Source organism: Coregonus clupeaformis, chromosome 6 (assembly GCF_020615455.1).
Source record: "Coregonus clupeaformis isolate EN_2021a chromosome 6, ASM2061545v1, whole genome shotgun sequence".
In the NCBI taxonomy this organism is placed as follows: domain Eukaryota; kingdom Metazoa; phylum Chordata; class Actinopteri; order Salmoniformes; family Salmonidae; genus Coregonus; species Coregonus clupeaformis.
The window spans coordinates 36,957,751-36,983,720 of NC_059197.1; the positions used below are offsets into that span (position 1 = coordinate 36,957,751).

Here is a 25,970-nt window from a genome sequence, read left to right on the forward strand (position 1 = left end):
CATAGAGCACAGGTGCCCGCATTCAATTTCAACTGATTTCAAGCTCATTGTTTTTTGCTTTGAGAAAGTCACAATGTGAGCTATGTAGAATCAACACTTAATTATGTTTGTGTCAAATGGTTAGCCCTCTGCGCAAGTGTTTACAAATATTTCAGCATTACAACGTGGTGTTTGGCTAGACAAGCCTACTCTGGCACAAAAACATTCCAAAGTAGAGAGTGTTGTAACACGTGTTACCTGGAACAGTAGTCTCTTACTGTCTCACTTTTAAATAGTGAAGGCAGGCCCAGTCCAGTTACACTGAAAATAAAGACAGAAAACCTGCACACAGAAAAATGCCATTCCAGAGTTCTTTAATAGATCCTGCACCATGATAGATGTCATGTCAGCTGCAACAGCCTTAGGTGATCAGATATGTCCAGAAACAACCAAGACAAGTCCTTGGACCAGAAGACTCAGAAACCTCTACTGTGGCTTTGAACCCAAATAGCATTCTTGGGAATAGAAAATGTTTTAATTAAGCAATAAGACCCGAGGGGGTGTGGTATATGGCCAGTATACCACGGCTAAGGGCTGTTCTTATGTACGATGCAACGCAGAGTGCCTGGATACAGCCCTTAGCCGTGATATATTGGCCATATACCACAAACCCCAGAGGTGCCTTATTGCTATTACAAACTGGTTACCAACGTAAATAGAGCAGTAAAAATAAATGTTTTGTCATACCTGTGGTATACGATCTGATATACCATGGCTGTCAGCCAATCAGCATTCAGGGCTCGAATCCCCCAGTTTATAAATAAATATATAACATAAAATGTGATAAAAATTAGATATGACAAAACATAATTTATTTCATTGATGCGGTGTGCAGCTTTTAATCCCAGGGTTTGTGTGTGTGCACACATGCTTGTGTGTGTGTGTGTTATGTGTCCCTCCCTCCCCAGGGGTCTCTGTATCTGTTGAAGCTGATGACCTGACAGTGAAACTCTGTCAGGGGGCGTGGCATTGGCGTCACTTCCTCCCACTGGCCCCGCCCACTGTGGTACACCTGGACTTCGTCAGTGATCTCATCAGGTGAGTAGTCTCCTCCCAGGATGTAGATTCGGTTGGCCACACCCACGGCGCCTGCGTTGAACCCGGCACACTCGAACGACCCCTCCCCTTGCCACACACACGTCTCCGGACAGAAACTGTATACCTGGACAGAACACAGAACACAGGATTCAGACTGGTCAGGTGTGGTGAGTTGGTGTTTCGTAAAATAGTTGTCAAGTTTGTTTTAATGACAAAGTCCCTATCTATGTACTGTTTCTATGTCAATAGGACCTGCCTGATTAAATGAAGGATAAAGAAATACAAATAGACTTATTTACATTTTACATTTTAGTAATTTAGCAGACGCTCTTATCCAGAGCGACTTACAGTTAGTGAGTGCATACATTTTCATACTGGCCCCCCATGGGAATTGAACCCACAACCCTGACATTGCAAACGCCATGCTCTACCAACTGAGCTACACGGGACTACAAAAAAAAGAGCTGTGCGTATGCTCCTTGCAGTACAAGCAGTGAGTTCAAACTTATAGATGGAGACATCAATCAATCAAATAATCAGTCAATCAATCAATCAACCAGTCAATCAACAAGTCAGTCACCTTATATGTAGACAAGTCACAGAGGTGTAGAGTGTTGTTGACAGACACAGCCTTGACCAGGGTGGCATGGAAAAACTGACCAAACTCTGCCACCAGGTGGCTCCACTGGTCAGAAACAGCATCGTAGCGCAGGAAACAGTCCAGCGAAGGGTTGAAGGAGTCCGATATCTCCACTGACGACCCCAATGTGTAGATGATGCTGCCGCACGCACTAGCTTCTGGGTGGTAATACGAGGCCACGGGGAGGGTTAGAGGTATGTGTGTGTATGTGTGTGGGGGTTTCTGTATTTCTGTGTGTGTCTGTGTGCATTTGTGCATGTATGTTTCTCTGTGTGTGTGTGTGTGTGTGTTCCTTACCTGGGTAGTAGATAGCCGTGGGCAGAGAGCTGACGGATGTCCAGGTTTTGGCCAGGGGGTCATAGTACTCCACCTACAGATGATCATCATCATCATTACAACTATCATCATCATAATTATCATCATCCTCATCCTCACCTCCATTAGGCTAGGAGCCCCATCCCTCTCTCCTCCGGTCCTCCCTCCTAGCACATACAGTCTGCCCAGGGTGGTGACAGCTGTGTGCATGGTACGGGGTTTCCCCATGTCCGGGGCAGGGGTGCAGGTGTGTGTGATGGGGCAGTAGCACCAAACCTCCGCTGTCGCATCATGGAATGGCTCTGCCACGTGAAGACGCACCGTGCGGCAACAGTTGCCCCGACAACCACCTGTCACAAACAACTTAGAGAGGAGATAAAAAATGATGATAGTTGATCAAAGCGTAAATTCAATTGTGCGCTACTGCCTGGGTGTGTGTGTGTATGTGTGTGTGTGTTTGTTTGTATACCTTCTCGGCGTAGCTGGTGAGGGAGGAGCCTGGGGGGTCAGGGGTCATCCTAAAACCCGCCCCCTGGCCCTGAGGCAGCTCTCTCCATTGGTCTGTGTCCAGGCAGTAACAGAAGCTGTGGTGTATCTCTCCGTTCTCCTCTGTCTTGTGGATGTAGATGTAAGACTGTGTGGTGGCTGGTCTGGCATCTGGCAGTAGACCACTGAGCTGTGTCTGTCTACTCACTGCATCACTGACCAGACTAACACAGAGTTGGTCCTCTGAGAGGAGATTCTCAGTCCGGGCCAGGGCCTGAACACACACATACACAATACATTTTGACTGGTAAAAAGACCCATGCATACGTGTGTGTGGGTGGGTGTGCGTGTGTGTGTACCTGCAGGGTGTGTGTGGGTACGTGGTAAAGCCGTAGCAGTGCGAGTAGCCGTGGCAACAGCCTCTGTCTGGTCTGGAGGTCGTGACTTGTCCACCTCAGCGATGACCTCACCGCCACCTCCTCACTGGGCACGCTCAGACTGTCCGACCCCAGACATAACTCAAGCACGCCCAACTGGGAGGACAGGAAGTAGATCAGTGTTTCCCAATGTTAGTATTTAAAAGCAATCCAATGCTTTTAAATCCTTTTAAATCCTTCAGGGGGAGTGGACCCATGCACACTTTTACATGGCTCACATAGTGACTTTCTCAAAGCTAAAAGGAGTAACTATCTACTTCAGTGTTTCCCAATCCTGATCCGGGGGACCCAGAGGGGTGTATTTGCTCTAGCACCAACACACCTGATTCAACTTGATGATGAGTTGATATGTTGAATCAGGTGTGCTAGTGCTAGGGCCCTTTTATTTCAATGCACAAATATATTTTTGTGAGTCTCAATAAATGACAATGGGAACCTATCAGAGTGGCTCCTCACCGGCATATCCAGGAAGTCTGGAGTCATTGAGAGGTCGTGGAAGTTCTGAACTACAAACTCATTGGCCTGCTGGAGGAGGGAGGCGGAGCCGTATCCCTCGGCGAGAGCCAATAGCATCAGGCAGTTGGAGAGCTCCAGGGTTCCGATCAGGAAGTCACTGCATGCTCTGAAGAGTACAGACACCTGGGAAACGGAACACCAGTCAATATATCAACATCACCTCTCAAGTTTATGTATCTGACCCAGATCTAGTGTTTTTTCCAAATTGCACCCTATTCCCTTTATAGTGCAATACTTTTGACCATGGTCCATAGGGCTTTGGTCAAAAGTAGTGCACTATGTAGGGCATAGGGGTAGGGTGTGATTTGGTTTAGGGTAAGGGCTACCCCTGATGTAGTGTACCTGTAGGAAAGAGGCGAGCTGGAACAGCATGTCTACGTTTTCATGGGTGACGACCATCTCTCCAGAGTAACAGAAGTCCAGGAAGCAGCGCACGGCTTCCGGAGACTGGTTACCCAGGGTTACCATCCCATCACCACACTCACGCATGTCCAACTCAAACATGGCCCTGCAGACAGAGAACCGTTAGAGCACACACACACGCACACATGCACGCACGCACACACACACATATACACACACACACCAACCTGAAGAAGTCACTGCAGGCCGCCAGGACACAGCGGTGACAGGGGAAGGTCTGGTCCTGGACTGTTATAGTGAAGTCAAAAAGCAGGCCTCTCTCTCTGAACGATCTGAGCATGCCCAGTAGCTGCTGGCTGTGAGCCTCCGACACACACAGCTCAGACCTTTGCTCCGGAACATAGGGAATACTGTTGGGAACGTAGTCAGTTCCCTCGGCCCGGGGGTCGGATCCCTCAGACCGTGGGTCCATGATCGCTCCAGAGTCTGGGACAGAATCAGGAAAACCTTATTATCAGTTTTATGTTCTAAGGTTGTATATTATGCAAACTAGGGGCATCAACTGAGTGAGAGAAGATGAGAACAGGTGGAGGATGAGGAGGAGGAGAGGAGGAGGAGGTTGAGGAGGAATGACTTTGATAGCAGCAGTGAGTCATATTTAGTTATTAAGTGGAGATCTCACAACAAGCATTCTCATGATAGCACATTGGTAGTAGTCAGTGACAAATATCAAAGCTAAGCAGGGCTGTGTTTGGCTAAAATCCTGGATGGGAGACCAAAGGCATAGCTGTAGATAAATCAACTGTCCAGTAGGAGGTTCTGCCCAGCCTTAACCATGGAAACTCATACCTGAACATTTATCTACAAATACTGTATTTTTCTTATAGTAATTGTCATGGTCTTTATATGTTTACTTATAAAAAACAGTGAGAAACCTATAAGAAAAAAGTTTACTTTGTAGAGGTTACATTCTCAGAACATAATTCATATAATTTGTCGCAAATACAGTACCAGTCAAAAGTTTGGACATACCTACTCATTCAAGGGTTTTTCTTTATTTTTTAAAACTATTTTCTACATTGTAGAATAATAGTGAAGACATCAAAACTATGAAATAACACATATGGAATAATGTGGTAACCAAAACATTGTTAAACAAATCAGAATATATTTTATATTTGAGATTCTTCCAATAGTCACCCTTTGCCTTGACAACAGCTTTGCACACTCTTGGCATTCTCTCAACCAGCTTCATGAGGAATGCTTTTCCAACAGTCTTGAAGGAGTGCTGAGCACTTGTTGGCTGCTTTTCCTTCACTCTGCGGTCCGACTCATCCCAAACCATCTCAATTGGGTTGAGGTCGGGGGATTGTGGAGGCCAGGTCATCTGATGCAGCACTCCATCACTCTCCTTCTTGGTAAAATAGTCCTTACACAGGCTGGAGGTGTGTCGGGTCATTGTCCTGTTGAAAAACAAATGATAGTCCACTAAGCCCAAACCAGATGGGAAGGCGTATCGCTGCAGAATGCTGTGGTAGCCATGCTGGTTAAGTGTGCCTTGAATTCTAAATAAATCACCAGCAAAACACCCCCAAACCATAACACCTCCTCCTCCATGCTTTACAGTGGGAAATACACATGCGGAGATCATCCGTTCACCCACACCGTGTCTCACAAAGACACGGCGGTTGGAACCAAAAATCTCCAATTTGGATTCCAGACCAAAGAACACATTTCCACCGGTCTAATGTCCATTGCTCGTGTTTCTTGGCCCAAGCAGGTCTCTTCTTATTATTGGTGTCCTTATGTAGTGGTTTCTTTGCAGCAATTCGACCACAAAGGCCTGATTCACACAGTCCCCTCTGAACAGTTGATGTTGAGATGTGTCTGTGACTTGAACGCTGTGAAGCATTTATTTGGGCTGCAATTTCTGAAGCTGGTAACTCTAATGAACTTATCCTCTGCAGCAGAGGTAACTCTGGGTCTTCCATTCCTGTGGCGGTCCTCATGAGAGCCAATTTCATCATAGCACTTGATGGTTTTTGCGACTGCACTTGAAGAAACGTTCAAAGTTCTTGAAATGTTCCGTATTGACTGACCTTCATGTCTTAAAGTAATGATGGACTGTCCTTTCTCTTTGCTTATTTGAGCTGTTCTTGCCATAATATGGACTTGGTCTTTTACCAAATAGTATACCTGTATACCCCCCTACCTTGTCACAACACAACTGACTGGCTCAAACGCATTAAGAAGGAAAGAAATTCCACAAATTAACTTTTAAGAAGGCACACCTGTTAATTGAAATGCATTCCAGGTGACTACCCCATGAAGCTGGTTGAGAAAATGCCAAGAGTGTGCAAAGCTGTCTTCAAGTCAAAGGGTGACTATTTGAAGAATCTCAAATATAAAATATATTTTGATTTGTTGAACACTGTTTTGGTTACTACATGATTCCATATGTGTTATTTCATAGTTGTGATGTCTTCACTATTATTCTACAATGTCAAAAAATGTAAAAAATAAAGAAAAACCCTTGATTGAGTAGGTATGTCCAAACTTTTGACTGGTACTGTATGTCTTACCATATCTTTTTAGGAAATACACAATTGAATACATTATTGTGGTGTATGTCATAAAATGCATTTAAGTTAACACATATACAAATACAGCACTGACATATAAGGAAAAACATACAAAATCTTACCAGATCCTTATTAGAGTAATTCGTAGATGTTTGTACAAATTATGTTATTCTGCTGTACAAGATTCTTATTTGATTTTCATAATTATTTTCCATATGGGGCCTGTGAAAGCTTTATAGCCTAGTAGTCTGTGTATAGATCATTACTGTGGAGCTGGTTTGACAGTTTAGGAGTCAGGGAAAGAGATGGAAGATTGACAGAGGGAGAAGGTTAAGAAAAACTATTGCATGCAGTCTACCTTGTTATATCTCACCTGTCTGTAAACACACGGAGGAGGTGTCTACATATCAGTTATTTTCTGTCGCAAAGCAGTTCAGTAGCATTGCTTCCGTGCCTTGTTTAGCATCATAGACATAGTGAATCACAAAGCAGACTATTAGTTCGCTAACTGTTAATAATAAAGTATTTGACTAGCACTAGCTCGGGAAAAACAAACGTTTTCTGTCCATAGATTTGATGAGCTGATCAGATCCGATGTTTGTAAACAATGTTGTGCGTGTGCTACTAACGGTTTCAGCACCACGGACAGCTCTCTACCTACCGGAAGATTGAAGCCACGCGAGGATATGACGTGAAAATACTCAACTTGCGACCTCATTCCAAAGATTTCAAGTATCAAGTATTTCAACTGTCTTCATTAAAAAAAGGAGGGACCCATTCTTCGATTGTTTTTTGTTTTGTTGTCTCAAATAATAATAATTTAATCAGGTAATGTTGCAGGCATTGAGCCCTGCACATAACATTCTTCATGTGAAAATATCTTGCTTAATTGGGTTTATGCTCCAACCAGGTTTGATATCAATGAAGACTCACTCATTAACTTGACACACCCCACAATGAATGTGGAATAAAACATGTATTTATTATTCTTCCTGCCAAGTCAACTAGTGGACAAATATTACAACTAATACAAACACCTATACTGTACATATATACACCTGTGAATCTGTAGATCTGTTAGAATGGTACAAATTAAAGAAAGGAGACAAGGAGATTAACAGCTATAGACTGTTGGGAAGTGCTCGTCTAGTAGATCAGATCACATCTTGGTACTCTGTCCCCCTGCCGGTACCTCCTCATTCTGTGTTCTCTGATTCCATGACACCCATGGGCGTTCACCCTCTTCCTCTTCCTGATCCTCCTTCTCTTCCAAGACCGCCACCACCACTTCTTCTTTGATGATGTCATCAGGGTTCTCGTAGCTGCCCTCCTCCCAGCCCATGGAGAGGGCGATGGGGTCTGCAGGGTCAGGGGTCGTTGCCACAGCGTTGAAGGAGACGAAGCCCACCAGGATGACCACCAGACACACCATGTACAGACCTGAGAACTACACACACACACACACACACACACACACACACACACACACACACACACACACACACACACACACACACACACACACACACACACACACACCAGATGAGCTATATGAGGACATAGGAGATTACACATTAAAAACAATCATCAACACACTGAACAGGGTCATGGTGACCAGGGGATTTCTCTTCAGGACTAAGATGTTTTAAGATAAGGACAGATGTGTCCTGTGATCAGGACAGCTCTAGTGGGATGGATCCTCCTATCTCTGTTTCTGGGGACTGATCTTATCACTACTGTCTCCTTGATCTCACAGAGATTAGATTATACTAGTTTGACAGAGATTACAGACATAGTATAGCAGCAATCAATTAATATATCATCCATCATTGGAGTCATCAAATCATTGATTAACTCATCTCTTTATCTATTCAGAAACACAATCAGTAACTGAGCTGTCAAATGGCTCAACCTACTGTACCTACTATCCCCAGTGTGTGTGCTGTGTGTGTGTGTGTGTGTGTGTGTGTGTGTGTGTGTGTGTGTGTACTAACCGTGTATTGAAAGAGAAACAGGCCACAGAAGAGGCTGAGGAGGTCTGCAGTGAGCAGGGAGAGGTTGACTGCTATAGCACTGGTCTTCTTGACCACTATGGGCATACAGCTGTAGAGGGTGTACATACACAGGGCATAGCCAGAAAACAGCAGGCCTGGGGAGAGGAGAATTATACATGATAAAATGAACATACTATACTATGCATTGTTGTTGCTTGTTTTCCCAGAGTATGATAGACAACAGCATTTCTAATGTTTTTTTCTTATCGCTCCTAAGGTGCATCTGTCTTTTTAATATTTTATTATGTGTTCATATCTGAATATTATTGATCCTTGTCTTGTCTTTTGTAATCGTTGATGATGCTTGTGGTGATCAAACAATTTCCCAAGTTGGAATCAACAAAGTACTGATCTCTTCTACTCTCTCTAGTCATACATACAGCTGTACTGGGTGTAGTCAGAGAACAATAGGCCTGAACAGAAAACACATACAATCATTATACAGGGCAGAAAGTATTATTAACAAGGAAGATCAACTGTTGCAGCTCCCATAAAACACAAGATATAGAGCAGCAAACAGCTGTATGTGGAAACTGTACTTGTGCAAGCTGACACAGCATCCATTCTGTACTCTCTGTAACCTTGCCACCACCACTTCTGTAACCCTAAGAGAGAGGTAATAACCGGTGGCCTGGGGTGGTCTAGTGGTTAACACTACCGAATCCCGGACCCACAGCTACTTTGTAACAAACCCTTTCCTTACTTTCCTTCTTCCACACTGTCCTATCTGTTCAATAAAAAAATCATACAAAGATATCAACAAATATACAGGTAACTGCCAAAATAAAGGAAACACCAACATAAAGTGTCTTAATAGGGCGTTGGGCCACCATGAGCTGCCACAATAGCTTCAGTGCACCTTAGCATATATTATACAAGTGTCTGGACCTATATTGGAGGGATGCGACACCATTCTTCCATGAGAAATTCCATCATTTGGTGTTTTGGTGATGGTGGTGGAAAACGCTGTGTTAGGTGCCGTTCCAGAATCTCCCATAAGAGACATCCACACCCTTTAAACCTCCTATGCACCGTTGAGAACCCTCTCTCAAAGTCACTGAAATCTCTTCTTATAGTCATGGTAGCCAAAACAATGGGCAACTGGGCATTTTTATACATGACCCTAAGCATGATGGAAAGTTAATTGCTTAATTAACTTAGGAGCCACACGTGTGGAAGCACCTGCTTTCAATATACTTTGAATCCCTAATTTACTCAAGCGTTTCCTTGATTTTGGCAGCTACCTATATATTTAGTTTTATGTGGTACTAACCGATTCTCCAGTCCCATTGGATGTTTGCCACGTTGTTATGCTCCAGAACACCCCTGTAGCAGCACAGCAGACCACTCAAATCAACTACATTCCCGTTCTACTACCTTCTCCTGAACATGCACACACAACACACATCCACACGCGCACGCACACACGTAAACACACACACTTACAGCTGTATGCCACTGATGAGTGTGCCGAAAAGGCCGACCATGCCTAGGAACTCCACTCTGCTGAGGTGTTTGACGGTGTACTCCTGACACAACGTTAGACACAGCATATAGACTGGCACTGAGCAGGACCAAGCCATCACCTAGCAGAACGTCTGAGGCTAGGAGAGAGGGAGGAGAGAGGGAGGAGAGGAGGATGAGGAAAGAGATGTTACTATTTATTATGATATGAACTGAGAGATTGAATGAATGAATGAATGAATGGAGTGGGTTCTTACTGGATCCTAGGTCTCGTCCAGCCAGTAGATCAGCTCCCACCATGGCCCCCACCCCCAGCAGACAGACACACACAGAGACGTAGTGGATGGGTCTGTAGCACGTATTCAGGAACCAGCAGGACAGTATCATCAACACAGGGATCACAATACAGTCCAGCAGCTGTGAGACACACCAGAATCGTCACATACATGGACATAACTCAGCACACACACATACACACATGCACGCAAGCTCGCACACACACAAAAACATACATACAGACAGACATACACACACACACCCTCTCGTAGTTCTGACCTGTATACTGGTGAGTGTAGTGTACTGGTAAGCTTTAACCACTGTGTAGTTAGCCTCGACGTCCACCAAGCCTAGTAGGAGATACTTCCACCACCTCTTCTTCAAAATCGGAAACATATTGCCATCCCCTACAGTACGTTAGGAGAGGGGGGTAGCCTGGAGGTTATTGCACTGCTACACAATTATAACATTTTATAGAGTTGACAACTGTACTATTCTGACGAGGAGCGCCCTGGGGTGGTGTGTGTGTGTGTGTGTATGTGTTTGAGAGAGAGAGAGAGAGAGACTGCCTGTTCTTCAAAGCAGCATATTGTGTGTGTGTGTGTGTGTGTGTGTGTGTGTGTGTGTGTGTGTACCTGTTCTGAACAGCAGAGCGGTGGTGTAGGTGAGACAGAGCAGTGTGTAGCTTATAAAGCTCTGGAGCATGGGCGCATCCACGTGGTAGTCTGAAGCCAGGTACTGGGATGTTACTGCTGTGCCGCAGATGAGAGCAGCCAAACCCTGACCCATGGCTACTGTCTTCACCAGCTGCCTGTTAGGACAAAGCATAAGTGAAGAGGAAATTCAGCAACTCTTGGAAGACAGTGGACGTTGACAAAGCTGCGTCTTTATTGGTAAAACCAACATGTTTCGGCCCTATATCCTTCATTAGGGTTTCAACACAACTCAGTCCAAGCTACTGTATGCTAGCTGCCAGGGACATACACAACTCAGACTAGGCTACTGGACAGTGGACACATTTTTGGACATCTCCACTATGTCACTATGTGTCCCAAATGGCACCATATTCCCTATATAGTGCTCTACTTTCGATCAGAGCCCATAGGGAGCTGGTTAAAAGTAGTGCACTATATAAAGGATAGGGTGCCATATGGGATCCAGATCATCACTGATATAACATCTCTCTCTCTTTAGAGTTGAGTTTTCTCCCCCCACAGACTCACCATGTAAACACTTCTTTAGGGTTGAACTTCAGAAGCTTCCGTATAATAACACATTTTCTATCATCATTGTCGCTGGGGTCTGTAGCTATAATCCCCTCTGGGTCCTTCTCAGCCATGTTGTCTCACTGTAACAGTGGGGTCCTGGGATGGGGAATACACTGCTGTGTGCTGCCTGTACTGAGGCTTTTACATTTCTTCTGTGCTGCCTGGGCTGAATGATTAACAGTTTCTCTAATCAAAGTGCAAAGACCACTTAGTGCTTTCAGATGGTAGGTGAATTAAAGAATGAATGAATTAATTAATTAAGGAAGGAGGGAAGGCTGTGTGGATTCGAACAGGGCCCATATCCCTTCTCTATGTTGCTCACTTGTCTCCCAGTCACATAGCTAACGTACATACCATGCACTGACCTGTAATAAAACTCAGTGGTTCCATGGCAGTCAAAAGCTAAGTTTAGCACTGTCCCAGCCAAGGCAACTGTGGCCTACTCTATTTATTTTCCAACACCTGCAAGATCCTAGTTGGTGCAGTGTCTTAAGTGCAAAGAGCAGCACATAAAAATGCAGTTAACATTTCATGACACAATACTCTAAACTGGACAATTATCTAGCCTTTTTTATCTATATGTCTATTTTTATTGTGCTAAATAGAAAGCTACATTACCTAATCCCCTCCAACCACACACTCGCGAGACTGCGCGAGGAGGGCACAAATTGGAGGAAACATGGCGACGTCTAATTTGTTAAAGGTAAGAGTCTCTTCACGTCAGCATTTTATCCGAATTTGAAGACTTAATTATGCGCCCCGATGCCTATAGTCTGGATGTAAATAAGTTAATGAAGGAGTTAAAAACAAATCCGACCACGGACACTGTTTGTCAGGTTTTATTTGCACTTAAGGTTACAGAAATGTCTCTCTTGCTAGCAAGGGATGCTAAGACAAGCTAGCTAGCTAGCTAGCTAGCCAGCCATCTGGCTAACGTGCAATACAGTTGTCACCGGCATAAGCATTTCGTCTTTTAAATGGACAGTTCATCAATAATATCATACACAGTTCATTGTAGTAACAGTTGTCTGTCAACATCAAACTGCAAGAGAATATGTAGCAGGCTTGTCCAGGTGGTGGAACAATCAGCTGAATTGGCAAGCTAACATTAGCTCTGTTTGACAGCTCTCCAGCAAGGTAGTGTTACTAGCTAGCTAGCTAACTAACTGTACATACGGTCTTGACTGCTTCAGATTGATCAGAGTTGGGTGCAACTACACCAGGGTTCTTCAATTCCGGTCCTGGAGGGCCGAAACACCTCTGTTTTTCATCCTCTCCTTCTAATCAGGGGCTAATTCAGACCTGGGACACCAGGTGAGTGCAATTAACTACCAGGTAGAAATAAAAAACAGAAGTGTTTCGGCCCTCCAGGACCGGAATTGAAGAACCCTGAACTACACTGTTGACAATGTAGCTAAGGTTTTAGTTGAAGCAGGATTTATTTTAGCGAACTGAACCATTGTAACGTATGTTTTAAAAGAATAAAAACCTACTAGTGAACATATAATTTAATTCTGAACAGCGTTAGACAGTAGCATGTTACTGAGTAATGGGTTAGTAAGTAGGAACAGTATTCGTTCTCGGTCTCTCTCCAGAATGAATGGCTCTAGGTAGTGTGGTGGTGAGTAGTGTCATCTCTCTGCAGAATAAAGGCTCTCTGTAGTCTGAGATACTAAGTAATAGGTAGTAACAGTATTTGTTTCAGTTTCTTTCCAGAATAATGCTCCGTTGCAGTTTGACAGTTGTAGTGCGTACTGGGTCATATTCACTAGGTACGAAACAGAAGCAAACATGCCGAAACAGAGAGTGACTACTTGAAATTGTCCAAAAAATAAACGCTTGTTTTCATTTTCTGTTGCAAAACATTTTCTACAGTGTGCACTAATGAATATGACCCTGAGTAGTAACAGTATAGTTGTAGTGAGTAGTAACAGTAGTATCATCTCTCTCCAGAATAAAGGCTCCTTGCAGTTTGAGGACAAGTGGGACCTGATGAGGCCCATCGTTCTCAAGCTGCTGAGACAGGAGGCTGTCACCAAGCAGCAGTGGTTCGACCTCTTCTCGTAAGACACACACACTGCATCACACCACACCAAACTGCACAACAGACACATACTGCACCGCAGACACACACACACAAAACCCTATGCTTATTATTGTGTGTTGCAGAGACGTCCATGCTGTGTGTCTATGGGATGATAAGGGCCCAGCTAAGATCCACCAGGCCCTCAAAGAAGACATTCTAGACTTCATCAAACAAGCTCAGAACGTAAGTGTGACTGTGGGTTACAGGGGAAGGGTTTTGGTAAGGGTTTGAATCACATTTGAGTTTGGAATGTGCTGTTCTTCACACACACATGCACATGCGTGCACACACACACACACACCTTTCCAGTACAGTGATGACAGTTCCAGGCAAGAGGCTACTCTTAAACTCCCGACCTCTACCTATGCAACCTGTCTCTGACCTAACCTCTGACCTGTGTTTCCATGGCAGCGTGTGTTGAGTCACCAGGATGACACAGCGTTACTGAAGGCCTACATTGTGGAGTGGAGGAAGTTCTTCACGCAGTGTGACATCCTGCCCAAACCCTTCTGTCAGCTGGAGATCACACTGATGGGGAAGCAGGGCAGCAACAAGAAGTCTAACGTTGAGGACAGCATCGTACGCAAGGTGAGGAGAGGGGGATGAGAGGAGAAAGGGGGAGGAAAGGAAAAGATGAGGGAGGGGAGAGATGGACAATGCTCATCTTTTTGATAGTATGCATCAATTGTCTCATCCTGCTTACTCACTCTCTCTCTTTTCCTCTCTCTGTCCCCCTCTGAATCTCCTCTAGTTGATGTTGGACACATGGAACGAGTCGATCTTCTCCAACATAAAGAGCCGTCTTCAGGACAGTGCTATGAAGCTGGTTCACGCTGAGAGGCTGGGAGAGGCTTTTGACTCACAGCTGGTTATAGGAGTACGAGAATCATATGGTAGGACACACACACACTGAGTGGCTAACATCCACACATTTTATATGGGAAGTTATGGTGAAGCATGGTACGTTTTCGGTATGTTGACTGTGTGTGTGTGTGTGTGTGTAGTCAACCTGTGCTCCAACCCTGAAGACAAGCTCCAGATCTACAGAGATAACTTTGAGAAGGCCTACCTGGACTCAACTGAGAGGTTCTACAGAACACAGGCCCCATCATACCTACAGCAGAACGGAGTCCAGAACTACATGAAATATGTAAGGACTGCTCTCTCTCTGTCTGTGTGTGTGTGTGTGTCAGTGTGTTGTTGTTGTGACAATATCTCAGTGGGTGTGTATACATTCACTGATCGCGTGTGTCTTGCAGGCAGACACAAAGCTAAGGGAAGAGGAGAAGAGGGCAGTTCGATACCTCGAGACTCGTCGTGAATGTAACTCTGTCCAAGCAGTGAGTAGACAGACTGTTTACCCATGAGGCTGTATAGACTGGTTTTAACTCATATTCACAGTCAACAGATGATGATGTAGATGTTATGTAGATCAATGTTAGTCTCTGATGTCTCTCTCCAGCTGATGGAATGTTGTGTGAACGCTCTGGTGACGTCGTTTAAAGAAACCATCCTGGCCGAATGTCCTGGCATGATCAAACGCAACGAGACAGACAGTGAGTAACACGTTACATTACTACTGTAACCCACCAACCTTGGGACCGTTTGTAGAAGAGGGTCCTTCTTTGTGTAACGTTAATGTCCTTCCCCCTTCAGAGCTCCACCTGATGTTTTCCCTGATGGATAAGGTTCCTAGTGGGATAGAGCCCATGCTGAAAGACCTGGAGGATCACATCATGAATGCTGGGCTGGCTGATATGGTGGCTGCTGCAGAGACTATCACTTCTGTATGTACACACACACACAGATCTGTCTTACTATACTTGTGAGGACTTTTTGGCGACCAACAATTGATTCCCATTGAAAATCCTATTTCCCTTAACCCTAATTCTAACCCCTAAGCCTAAAATGTCCTCACTTCTCTGAATTTGAGTTGGTTTACTATTCTTGTGAGGACTTCTGGTACTCACAAGTATAGTAAAACATGTACACACTCAAAATCAGCTAGTATATCTGTATTTCTCTTGTTATTCCTGTGTGTGTAGGACTCTGAGAAGTACGTGGAGCAGCTGCTGATGTTGTTTAACCGTTTCAGTAAACTGGTGAAGGAGGCTTTTCAGGACGACCCTCGATTCCTCACCGCCAGAGACAAGGTACACACACACACATACAGCGAGAGAAAAGGGGGTGAAGGGAGGAGATGGAATGGAGGGGTGGAGAGAAAAGGGGGGTGGGGATGGATGGAGGAGGAGAAAAAAAGTGAGGGGAGAGAGGAGAGCGGGAGGTTTGACAGTTCTGTGTTTCTCTCCAGGCCTACAAAGCTGTAGTGAACGATGCCACCATCTTTAAACTAGAGCTGCCACTCAAACAGAAAGGGTGAGACAAACCTGAGTTTTATGTTTATATTATATTCCTTGGTTATGTGTCAATATGGCTGCTGGTCCACCCATCACGGAACATTAGCTGCATCCTGATTCTCCATCCTTTTCCTGACGGGTGCATTTTCACACTCCCCATCATGGATTTAAAAGCATATGATTTGTGTAACCATTGGCTGGAGGTAGTTTCCATTACTGTAAAATCCATGCAAGAAAGTGTGCACATGTAGACTTCGGAAAAAGGGTGGAGAATCGGGACACAGCCAGTGACTTGAATGTAGATGCCTGTTTTAGCAATTATATTTATATATGTGCTATTCATCTGTGTGTCTCTCTACAGGGTAGGTCTGAAGACCCAGCCAGAGTCTAAGTGTCCAGAGCTCCTAGCTAACTACTGTGACATGCTGCTGAGGAAAACCACCCTAAGCAAGAAACTCACCTCAGAGGAGATAGAACTCAAACTCAAAGAAGTGGTGAAGACTCTCACCTAGTACTGTAGAATGAGCCCCGATTCTCAAACTCTTATTCATGGATTTTAAAGCATTGGGATTGTTGTAAGCATTGGCTGTTGTGAAATCCATGACGGGAAGTCGGCACTTTCGGAGAAGGGTGTAGAATTGGGATGCAGCCGTAGTCTTCTATCCTGTTCATCCTGAACCCTTCTAGCTGCTGGTGTTGAAGTATGTTCAGAATAAGGATGTGTTCTTTCGCTCTCTCTCCCCCCCCAGTTGCTGGTATTGAAGTATGTTCAGAATAAGGATGTGTTTATGAGGTACCATAAAGCCCACCTGACCAGAAGACTGATTCTGGATATCTCAGCCGACAGCGAGATCGAAGAGAACATGGTGGAGTGGCTCAGGGTAAGAGCACACACACAGACAGATGCTTTCTCTCTCTCTATACCCCTTTTTGATTTATTTTTTTCCCCTGGGTCGTCTGTGTGTGGGTAGGAGGTGGGGATGCCTGCAGACTATGTGAATAAGCTGGCCAGGATGTTCCAGGACATTAAAGTATCGGACGATCTCAACCAGGTCTTCAAGGAAATGCACAAACACAACAAGCTGGCTCTACCAGGTAACAGACACTCACACACTCGCTCTACGAGGTAACAAACACACAGACCCTATGGCCTGAGCTTGTGTGATTATTAACCACAGCCTCAATATTCCTCCTGCTGGTGTATCATAGTAATGCACTAATACGCTCTGTCTGTCTGTCTCTCTCTCTCTCTCTCAGCTGACAGTGTGAATATAAAGATCCTGAATGCAGGGGCGTGGTCGAGGAGCAGTGAGAAGGTGTTTGTGTCTCTGCCTACTGAGCTGGAGGATCTGATCCCAGAGGTAGAAGACTTCTACAAGAGGAACCACAGCGGGAGGAAACTACACTGGCACCACCTCATGTCCAATGGCATCGTGAGTGGAAGATACACAGACAGACAGACAGACAGACAGACAGACACAGTGCACACACACTCAGAAACATAATCAGTGGAAAAACTACTATCACCTCATGTCCAACGGCATAGTGATCTCCCTCCTCTCCCCTGTGTGTGTGGGGGTGTGTGTGTGTGTGTTTGTGTGTGTGGGCATGTATGTTTAGATCACCTTCAAGAACGAAATGGGTCATTATGACCTTGAGGTCACAACCTTTCAGCTGGCAGTCCTATTCGCCTGGAACCAGCGGCCGCGGGAGCGAATCAGCTTTGAGAACCTTAAATTGGCCACTGAGCTGCCCGATGCTGAGCTACGACGCACACTCTGGGTAACACACACACACTCTCTCTGGGATTGAAAAATGAAAGCAAACATTACAATATAAACGCAGTTCATACACAGAGAAGAGACTGAGAGAACAAACTAATTACCTCTCTTTCTCTCCCTCTCTCTGCTGTCTCTTCTCTGTCTCTAGTCTCTGGTAGCGTTCCCTAAGCTGAAGAGACAGGTGTTGTCCTATGAGCCTTCAGTCTCCTCCCCTAAAGACTTCACAGACAGCACCCTGTTCTATGTCAACCAGGACTTCTCTCTCATGTACATAGCGAAAACATTAGCTTTGAACCCACAACACTGTGTTAGCCCCCTGAGCTACAGTGAGGGAAAAAAGTATTTGATACCCTGCTGATTTTGTACGTTTGCCCACTGACAAAGAAATGATCAGTCTATAATTTTAATGGTAGGTTTATTTGAACAGTGAGATACAGAATAACAACAAAAAAATCCAGAAAAACGCATGTCAAAAATGTTATAAATTGATTTGCATTTTAATGAGGGAAATAAGTATTTGACCCCCTCTCAATCAGAAAGATTTCTGGCTCCCAGGTGTCTTTTATATAGGTAACGAGCTGAGATTAGGAGCACACTCTTAAAGGGAGTGCTCCTAATCTCAGCTTGTTACCTGTATAAAAGACACCTGTCCACAGAAGCAATCAATCAATCAGATTCCAAACTCTCCACCATGGCCAAGACCAAAGAGCTCTCCAAGGATGTCAGGGACAAGATTGTAGACCTACACAAGGCTGGAATGGGCTACAAGACCATCACCAAGCAGCTTGGTGAGAAGGTGACAACAGTTGGTGCGATTATTTGCAAATGGAATAAACACAAAATAACTGTCAATCTCCCTCGGCCTGGGGCTCCATGCAAGATCTCACCTCGTGGAGTTGCAATGATCATGATAACGGTGAGGAATCAGCCTAGAACTACACGGGAGGATCTTGTCAATGATCTCAAGGCAGCTGGGACCATAGTCACCAAGAAAACAATTGGTAACACACTACGCTGTGAAGGACTGAAATCCTGCAGCGCCCGCAAGGTCCCCCTGCTCAAGAAAGCACATATACAGGCCCGTCTGAAGTTTGCCAATGAACATCTGAATGATTCAGAGGAGAACTGGGTGAAAGTGTTGTGGTCAGATGAGACCAAAATGGAGCTCTTTGGCATCAACTCAACTCGCCGTGTTTGGAGGAGGAGGAATGCTGCCTATGACCCCAAGAACACCATCCCCACTGTCAAACATGGAGGTGGAAACATTATGCTTTGGGGGTGTTTTTCTGCTAAGGGGACAGGACAACTTCACCGCATCAAAGGGACGATGGACGGGGCCATGTACCGTCAAATCTTGGGTGAGAACCTCCTTTCCTCAGCCAGGGCATTGAAAATGGGTCGTGGATGGGTATTCCAGCATGACAATGACCCAAAACACACGGCCAAGGCAACAAAGGAGTGGCTCAAGAAGAAGCACATTAAGGTCCTGGAGTGGCCTAGCCAGTCTCCAGACCTTAATCCCATAGAAAATCTGTGGAAGGAGCTGAAGGTTCGAGTTGCCAAACATCAGCCTCGAAACCATAATGACTTGGAGAAGATCTGCAAAGAGGAGTGGGACAAAATCCCTCCTGAGGTGTGTGCAAACCTGGTGGCCAACTACAAGAAACGTCTGACCTCTGATTGCCAACAAGGGTTTTGCCACCAAGTACTAAGTCATGTTTTGCAGAGGGGTCAAATACTTATTTCCCTCATTTAAAATGCAAATCAATTTTTGACATGCGTTTTTCTGGATTTTGTTGTTGTTATTCTGTCTCTCACTGTTCAAATAAACCTACCATTAAAATTATAGACTGATCATGTCTTTGTCAGTGGTCAAACGTACAAAATCAGCAGGGGATCAAATACTTTTTTCCCTCATTGTAAATAAAGGCATTGAATGCACATAGGGTTGCAAAATTCTGGTAACTTTCCCCACATTCCCAGGATTTCTAAAAATTACTAATTGGAGCATTCCAGACTTTCCTGCTTATTCCATCCTGATTCTAGGAATCTGGAATTTCTGAAAAACCTGGGATTTTTGGGAAAGATGGCAGAGTTTTGCAACCTTAATTGCACCTCACTGCAACCGCTGTTGACTTACTATGTTCTATTTAGTTAATGTAACTGTATGTATTCTAACTCATCAGTCATTTTGGGGAAGTTTGAATGTTGATGAAAGCTTTGTTGTCATGGTTTCCTACTTAGGGACCAGGATGGAATGTTGAGGAGCAGTTTCAGGTGTGATTGCTGATGGGATATTGAGTTCTTTAGTCTCTCTGTTTCTTAGTAAAAACTCCAAGGTCCAGAAAAGAGGCAAGATTAATCTGATTGGTCGACTGCAGCTGACCACGGAGCGAATGAGAGAGGAGGAGAACGAGGGCATCGTCCAGCTGAGAATATTAAGAACCCAGGTAACGTTACACATTTAAAGGTCCAACTTGAGGAACCTGAAGTTTCAGCACTTTTTTCCCCAAATACTTGAATGGAGCACTAAGCCTTGAGTGAGAACATGAAAAACTAGGTTTTATCAATCATAACCATACCAGTTGAATGTGTGGCAACGTTGAGTAAAGATATAATGCTGTACGTTGTTTGACCCACCCACCCCTCTCCAGGAGGCCATCATCCAGATTATGAAAATGAGGAAGAGGATCAGTAATGCCCAGCTACAGACAGAGCTGGTAGAGATCCTCAAGAACATGTTCCTGCCCCAGAAGAAGATGATCAAGGAACAGATCGAGTGGCTCATCGAACACAAATACATCAAACGGGACGAGACTGACATCAACACCTTTATCTACATGGCATAGAACCCCCTTACCTGGACTGGAACCACCTACTTACCTACCTACTGCTTGACCTGGCTGAACCCTCGCTGCTGCAGGAGGAAGAGGAAACACAAGAAGAGGAGGAAGGGAGGAGTGGTTGTTTCAGAAGAAGGAGGCTGTCTCTCTGTGGCCGGAGGGGGTGGGCCGGGCCGGTTGGTTGGTTGTACGAGATAGATGGTGTAGTCTTCAGACTGTGGCGCCCCCCGGGGGCCTGGAGGAGGAGGACAGTGGGGCTGACTGACGGTCTCAGTATCACAGTAGTGACATTATTAACTAAATAAACTCTCCCTCCTTACGCAGTCCGCACACAGACAGACAGGAGGGCTAACGGACTAGTAGTCTATATCATTATGGAGTGGACACGGAGAGGAGTGTATTTTGCCAAATGTAATGTGTGTGTGTATGTGTGTCTGCACCACGACATCTTGCTGCTCTGTGGAAGTCTTGCAATCACCTGACGACCCGTCACGTGTGTGTGTGTGTGTGTGTGTGTGTCACGTTTCCCTCCAGATCCATCCCCCACCCCCCAACTGCCACACCTCTCAGAGAGGATCATGGCTCCTCACATATCAGCCAGTCGCTGGGTGAGAACAAACGAGAACATCAGCACTTTTCTGTTTCCTACCTTGTAGGTCAGTGTGTCTGAATGTCTTGATATATCACTTTCATTCTCCTTTTCAATGCTCATCTTTATTTTTGTGAACACTTGTGTGTTGTGTGTATCGTTTGTTAAATGCTGCACAGCGTCGTCCAATTGATCGAAGTCACAAATTCTCTCTAGCGATCTTTGATTCTCCTGTACCTTTCCTCTTCTTTCTCCCTCTCGCGCTCCCCCACCCATAGCCAGTGCAGGACAGGACATGACAGGTGTATTGTTGTCAGACCATGAGAGGGTGTCATGAATGTTCATAACCCAGGTTTCTTCCCAAATGCCACCATATTCCCTAGGTACTGCATTACTTTTGACCCTATGGGGCAAAAAGTAGGTAAAATTCCTTATATAGGAAAAAGTTGTTTATATTCCCTATATATGGAATAGGGTGCCCCAGTAAAATTCCTCCAGTGCAATATCAAGGGAGCCCCTCCTACTGGAGCACTTCCTGTGGTGAGAGGTCATGTTGCTAAAGCAACGGCACTGCAGTGTTGCTATTAATGTACCCTACACACCACCTTTTACAGAAGACTGTGTGTTGCAGTATGATATGAGGGGTGAGGATGGAAGAAGCAGAAAAGTATTGGGGGCGTGTTGGGTTGACTTGTTTATTTATTTAATTTGTATCAGAATGTGGTTTGTTTGTATGCAAGTTTTTGATAAATAGGTCCGGTCTGTAGCAGGCTACTAGGTGTACATAGTCACTTATTGATTTGGAGTAATGGTACATGATGAAATGTATGAGACGACTGAATAACACTATCCCTCTTTGACTCTTTTTTTAGTTTGAATTTTACTATTTGCATTGGGATAATTTTGTAGTGTGGGAAATGAATGTGGCCCCAAATGGCCCCCTATTCCCTAAATAGTGCATTCTTTTTGACCAGGGCCCATAGTGCACGACTTTTGAGCAGAGCCCCTATGTAGGGAATATGGTGCCATTTGGGATGCAGCCTAGGTGGCAATATCCTCTTTTCTCTGAATTGAATGCAACCACATTGGAATCAATTTAGACACCTCAAGACAAAGTGATTGTCAGATGATGGAAATATTACTTGGGATTTAGCAGTTATGAATTGTTTGGTCATGATGTCATGGCTTTACTTAATCCTACCATGTTTAATTCATACACGCTACATACCTACCCAGCACCGTATAGTCCACCGTTCTACAGTGGAGGACACCTATGAGAAACTCACGTACACACATTGACTATTGCCAAAACAGTTAATAGTTTATTCTATCAGGTAATGTAATGTGTGGATAATTCTTCTACTACCTGTCAACTGTTGGCAATAAGAGGCTCTCCTTCACGTGATCCAGTTACATTTCTCAACAGACTGACTAATTCAACTTTTGAACAGTTACTCTGAAGGATATCTATCACTTTGTGAATAAATAGTGTGTGTTAATGTCATCATTGACAGTTTATGCAGTTATATCGTCCACTGAATGACAATGTGTCCAGCAGGCAGACAGGTTTTAGTACCATTGTTGTTTTTCATGTCTTCCTTCCCTGGTATCTGAAATTAATGGTTACGCATCACTGCTGTAGTTGTTGCATCAAAACAACCTGGAGAAGAAGGCTGTCCCCCAAATGACACCCTATTTCCTATTTAGTGCACTACTTTTGACCAGGGCCAATAGGGCTCTGGTCAAAAGTAGTGCACTATATAAGGAATAAGGTGTCATTTGGAACGTAGACAAAGTGTTATTACATTTAAATAATTTAGCAGACGCTCTTATCCAGAGCGGCTTACAATTAGTGCATTCTTCTTAAGATACATAAAGTACATTACGTTACTCTGATAATATAACTCACTCTGATACACTTAGCTATTCTCTGGATTTTAGCCATGTTCAACAATGTTTTAAGATGACACAATTTAGGTCACTATGAGTAACAACAAATGAACAGTATTAATTAAACTATGACTTGAATTACTTGTAACAATTCATGTTTTTCTCTCTGCACAGAAATGTCAGATAGAGCAGCTCTTATTGTGTCAAGAGACTAGACTGACATCTTGCTTCAGTTGAATGTGTTTAAGTGTGGTTGTGATGATGATGGTAGACAGATGGGTAATCATAAGACATGTATCTCTCCCTCCCTCTTCCTCTCCTTCCCTACTTGCATATCTGGAGCCTTGAGTGAAAACTTGAAAAACTAGGTTTTATCAATCATAACATTACCAGATGAATGTGTGTCCCTACTTTGAGTACAGATATAATGCTGTACATTGTTTGAATGGGAGTATTCTGACTGTCGGACTCAACTACTTTGATGTGCTGCATTATTTTTTTTATTTTTTGTTTGTGACTCTTTTTTTTGTTGTCTAATTTATTTCCTGGCAAATAAAAACTATTGTAAAGAGAGAGTCAGTCATCTCCACTGCTCTTGGTTTCCTTTGTCTTCTGATGTTTTCTATAGACAGAAATGTACTTACAGTTGAAGTCGGAAGTTTACATACACCTTAGCCAAATACATTTAAACTCAGTTTTTCACAATTCCTGACACTTAATCCTAGTAAAAATTCCCTGTCTTAGGTCAGTTAGGAACACTACTTTATTTTAATAATGTGAAATGTCAGAATAATAGTAGAGAGAATGATTGATTTATTTCAGCTTTTATTTCTTTCATCACATTCCCAGTGGGTCAGAAGTTTACATACACTCAATTAGTATTTGGTAGCATTGCCTTTAAATTGTTTAACTTGGGTCAAATGTTTCGGGTAGCCTTCCACAAGCTTCCCACAATAAGTTGGGTGAATTTTGGCCCATTCCTCCTGACAGAGCTGGTGTAACTGAATCAAGTTAGTAAGCCTCCTTGCTCGCACACGCTTTTTCAGTTCTGCCCACAAATGTGCTATAGGATTGAGGTCAGGGCTTTGTGATGGCCACTCCAATACCTTCACTTTGTTGTCCTTAAGCCATTTTGCCACAACTTTGGAAGTATCCTTGGGGTCATTGTCCATTTGGAAGACCCATTTGCGACCAAGCTTTAACTTCCTGACTGATGTCTTGAGATGTTGCTTCAATATATCCACATAATATTCCTTCCTCATGATGCCATCTATTTTGTGAAGTGCACCAGACCCTCCTGCAGCAAAGCACCCCCACAGCATGATGCTGCCAACCCCGTGCTTCACGGTTGGGATGGTGTTCTTGGGCTTGCAAGCACCCCCTTTTTCCTCCAAACATAACGATGGTCATTATGGCCAAACAGTTCTATTTTTGTTTCATCAGACCGAAGGACATTTCTCCAAAAAGTACGATCTTTGTCCCCATGTGCAGTTGCAAACCGTAGTCTGGCTTTTTTATGGCGGTTTTGGAGCAGTGGCTTCTTCCTTGCTGAGCGGCCTTTCAGGTTATGTCGATATAGGACTCGTTTTACTGTGGATATATATACTTTTGTACCTGTTTCCTCCAGCATCTTCACAAGGTCCTTTGCTGTTGTTCTGGGATTGATTTTCACTTTTCGCACCAAAGTACATTAATCTCTAGGAGACAGAACGCGTCTCCTTCCTGAGCGGTATGACGGCTGCATGGTCCCGTGGTGTTTATACTTGCGTACTATTGTTTGTACAGATGAGCGTGGTACCTTCAGGATGAACCAGACTTGTGGAGGTCTACAAAAAAAATTCTGAGGTCTTGGCTGATTTCTTTTGATTTTCCCATGATGTTAAGCAAAGAGGCACTGAGTTTGAAGGTAGGCCTTGAAATGCATCCACAGGTACACCTCTAATTGACTCAAATTATGTCAATTAGCCTATCAGAAGCTTCTAAAGCCATGACATCATTTTCTGGAATTTTCCAAGCTGTTTAAAGGCACAGTCAACTTAGTGTATGTAAACTTCTGACCCACTAGAATTGTGAAACAGTGAATTATAAGTGAAATAATCTGTCTATAAACAATTGTTGGAAAAATTACTTGTGTCATGCACAAAGTAGATGTCCTAACCGACTTGACAAAACTATAGTTTGTTAACAAGGACATTTGTGGAGTGGTTGAAAAACGAGTTTTAATGACTCCAACCTAAGTGTATGTAAACTTCCGACTTCAACTGTATCTATAGACATGGCGTGTAACACATATGAACATGTGTAGGACAGGCAATATATTCCACATTTGAGTGTACTTTGATAGTAGCCTTCCTGTATGTTTGCATACCATGGCCTCTTCCAATTGGTCTGAAACTTTATGGCACAGAAGATAGTGTGATGATGGCCCATTGACATATATATAATTAGTAATGGCCAAGTTTAATTGACCTGCTATGATAGCAGATACCTCACACCGTAGGGACATGTGGGAAAGAGATAGGCAGAGAAACGGGCAGACGACATGGCAAGTGTATTGAACGCTGTTTGGGTCTTTGCGTGTCAAAAAATACACGTCAAATAACACTATTTGACGTGTCAAATAAGGTTGTTGACCAATCAGGACCTGAATATGACACATAACAATTTAACACGTTCATAATTTTTTAACGTATTTATTACACATTGATTACACGATCACTCGTATTTCATATGGCAGAACGATATGGAAAGCCAAAAGGTTCAGATCGTCTTACCCTGAAGACGTAGTAACACTTGTAATTCACATTTTTCACTTGCTTTTTTCAAATGTCATTAAATGTCCTGTGTGCGTTTACAGGTGATTTGAACGCTTGTAATGATAATTTTTCACTTGCTTTTTTTAAGTGTCAAATGTCATTTTTTGTACACGGGATTTTTTCACCTGTC

General features: G+C 43.9%; 2 protein-coding genes and 1 pseudogene across 4 annotated transcripts; 1 reads left to right on the top strand and 2 right to left on the bottom strand.

The window, feature by feature from the left end:
- Nucleotides 1-737: 737 nt before the first annotated feature.
- On the bottom strand, nt 738-7,067 carry kbtbd3 (kelch repeat and BTB (POZ) domain containing 3). 2 transcript variants are annotated; one of them, XM_045220979.1, is made up of 10 exons: nt 6,790-7,067; nt 4,062-4,320; nt 3,814-3,979; nt 3,412-3,594; nt 2,878-3,051; nt 2,502-2,792; nt 2,153-2,395; nt 2,015-2,087; nt 1,658-1,872; nt 738-1,201 (listed from the first exon to the last, which is right to left on the bottom strand). In XM_045220979.1, the coding sequence occupies exons 2-10, from the start codon at nt 4,304-4,306 to the stop codon at nt 926-928; spliced, it is 1,866 nt and encodes a 621-aa protein (XP_045076914.1). In that variant the 5' UTR covers nt 4,307-4,320; nt 6,790-7,067; the 3' UTR covers nt 738-925. The 2 variants fall into 2 exon arrangements, with proteins under 2 accessions (XP_045076914.1, XP_045076913.1); XM_045220978.1 differs by having other exon boundaries at nt 1,658-1,875.
- A 392-nt stretch (nt 7,068-7,459) lies between these two features.
- On the bottom strand, nt 7,460-11,911 carry LOC121568366 (annotated as a pseudogene).
- A 202-nt stretch (nt 11,912-12,113) lies between these two features.
- LOC121567876 (cullin-5-like) lies at nt 12,114-23,597 on the top strand. 2 transcript variants are annotated; one of them, XM_041878225.2, is made up of 19 exons: nt 12,114-12,181; nt 13,432-13,541; nt 13,648-13,747; nt 13,976-14,152; nt 14,316-14,457; nt 14,569-14,714; nt 14,824-14,904; nt 15,027-15,120; nt 15,221-15,351; nt 15,610-15,717; nt 15,876-15,940; nt 16,283-16,415; nt 16,671-16,802; nt 16,893-17,016; nt 17,179-17,354; nt 17,542-17,703; nt 17,851-17,969; nt 20,029-20,152; nt 20,357-23,597. In XM_041878225.2, exons 1-19 carry the CDS (start codon nt 12,158-12,160, stop codon nt 20,549-20,551), a joined length of 2,343 nt encoding a protein of 780 aa, XP_041734159.2. In that variant the 5' UTR covers nt 12,114-12,157; the 3' UTR covers nt 20,552-23,597. The 2 variants fall into 2 exon arrangements, with proteins under 2 accessions (XP_041734159.2, XP_045076247.1); XM_045220312.1 differs by lacking the exon at nt 20,357-23,597 and having other exon boundaries at nt 17,851-18,028; nt 20,029-20,147.
- Nucleotides 23,598-25,970: the final 2,373 nt, after the last annotated feature.

Coding starts and splice junctions, on each gene's coding strand:
- kbtbd3 (XM_045220978.1), bottom strand. CDS start 4,306: ATGGACCCACGGTCTGAGGGATCCGACCCCCGGGCCGAGGGAACTGAC. Junction 2,793..2,877: donor TACCCACACACACCCTGCAG/GTACACACACAC, acceptor GTGTGTGTTCAG/GCCCTGGCCCGGACTGAGAA. Junction 1,202..1,657: donor GTGACTTGTCTACATATAAG/GTGACTGACTTG, acceptor TGTTCTGTCCAG/GTATACAGTTTCTGTCCGGA.
- LOC121567876 (XM_041878225.2), top strand. CDS start 12,158: ATGGCGACGTCTAATTTGTTAAAG. Junction 15,121..15,220: donor CAAACGCAACGAGACAGACA/GTGAGTAACACG, acceptor TTCCCCCTTCAG/AGCTCCACCTGATGTTTTCC. Junction 17,355..17,541: donor ACCTCATGTCCAATGGCATC/GTGAGTGGAAGA, acceptor ATGTATGTTTAG/ATCACCTTCAAGAACGAAAT.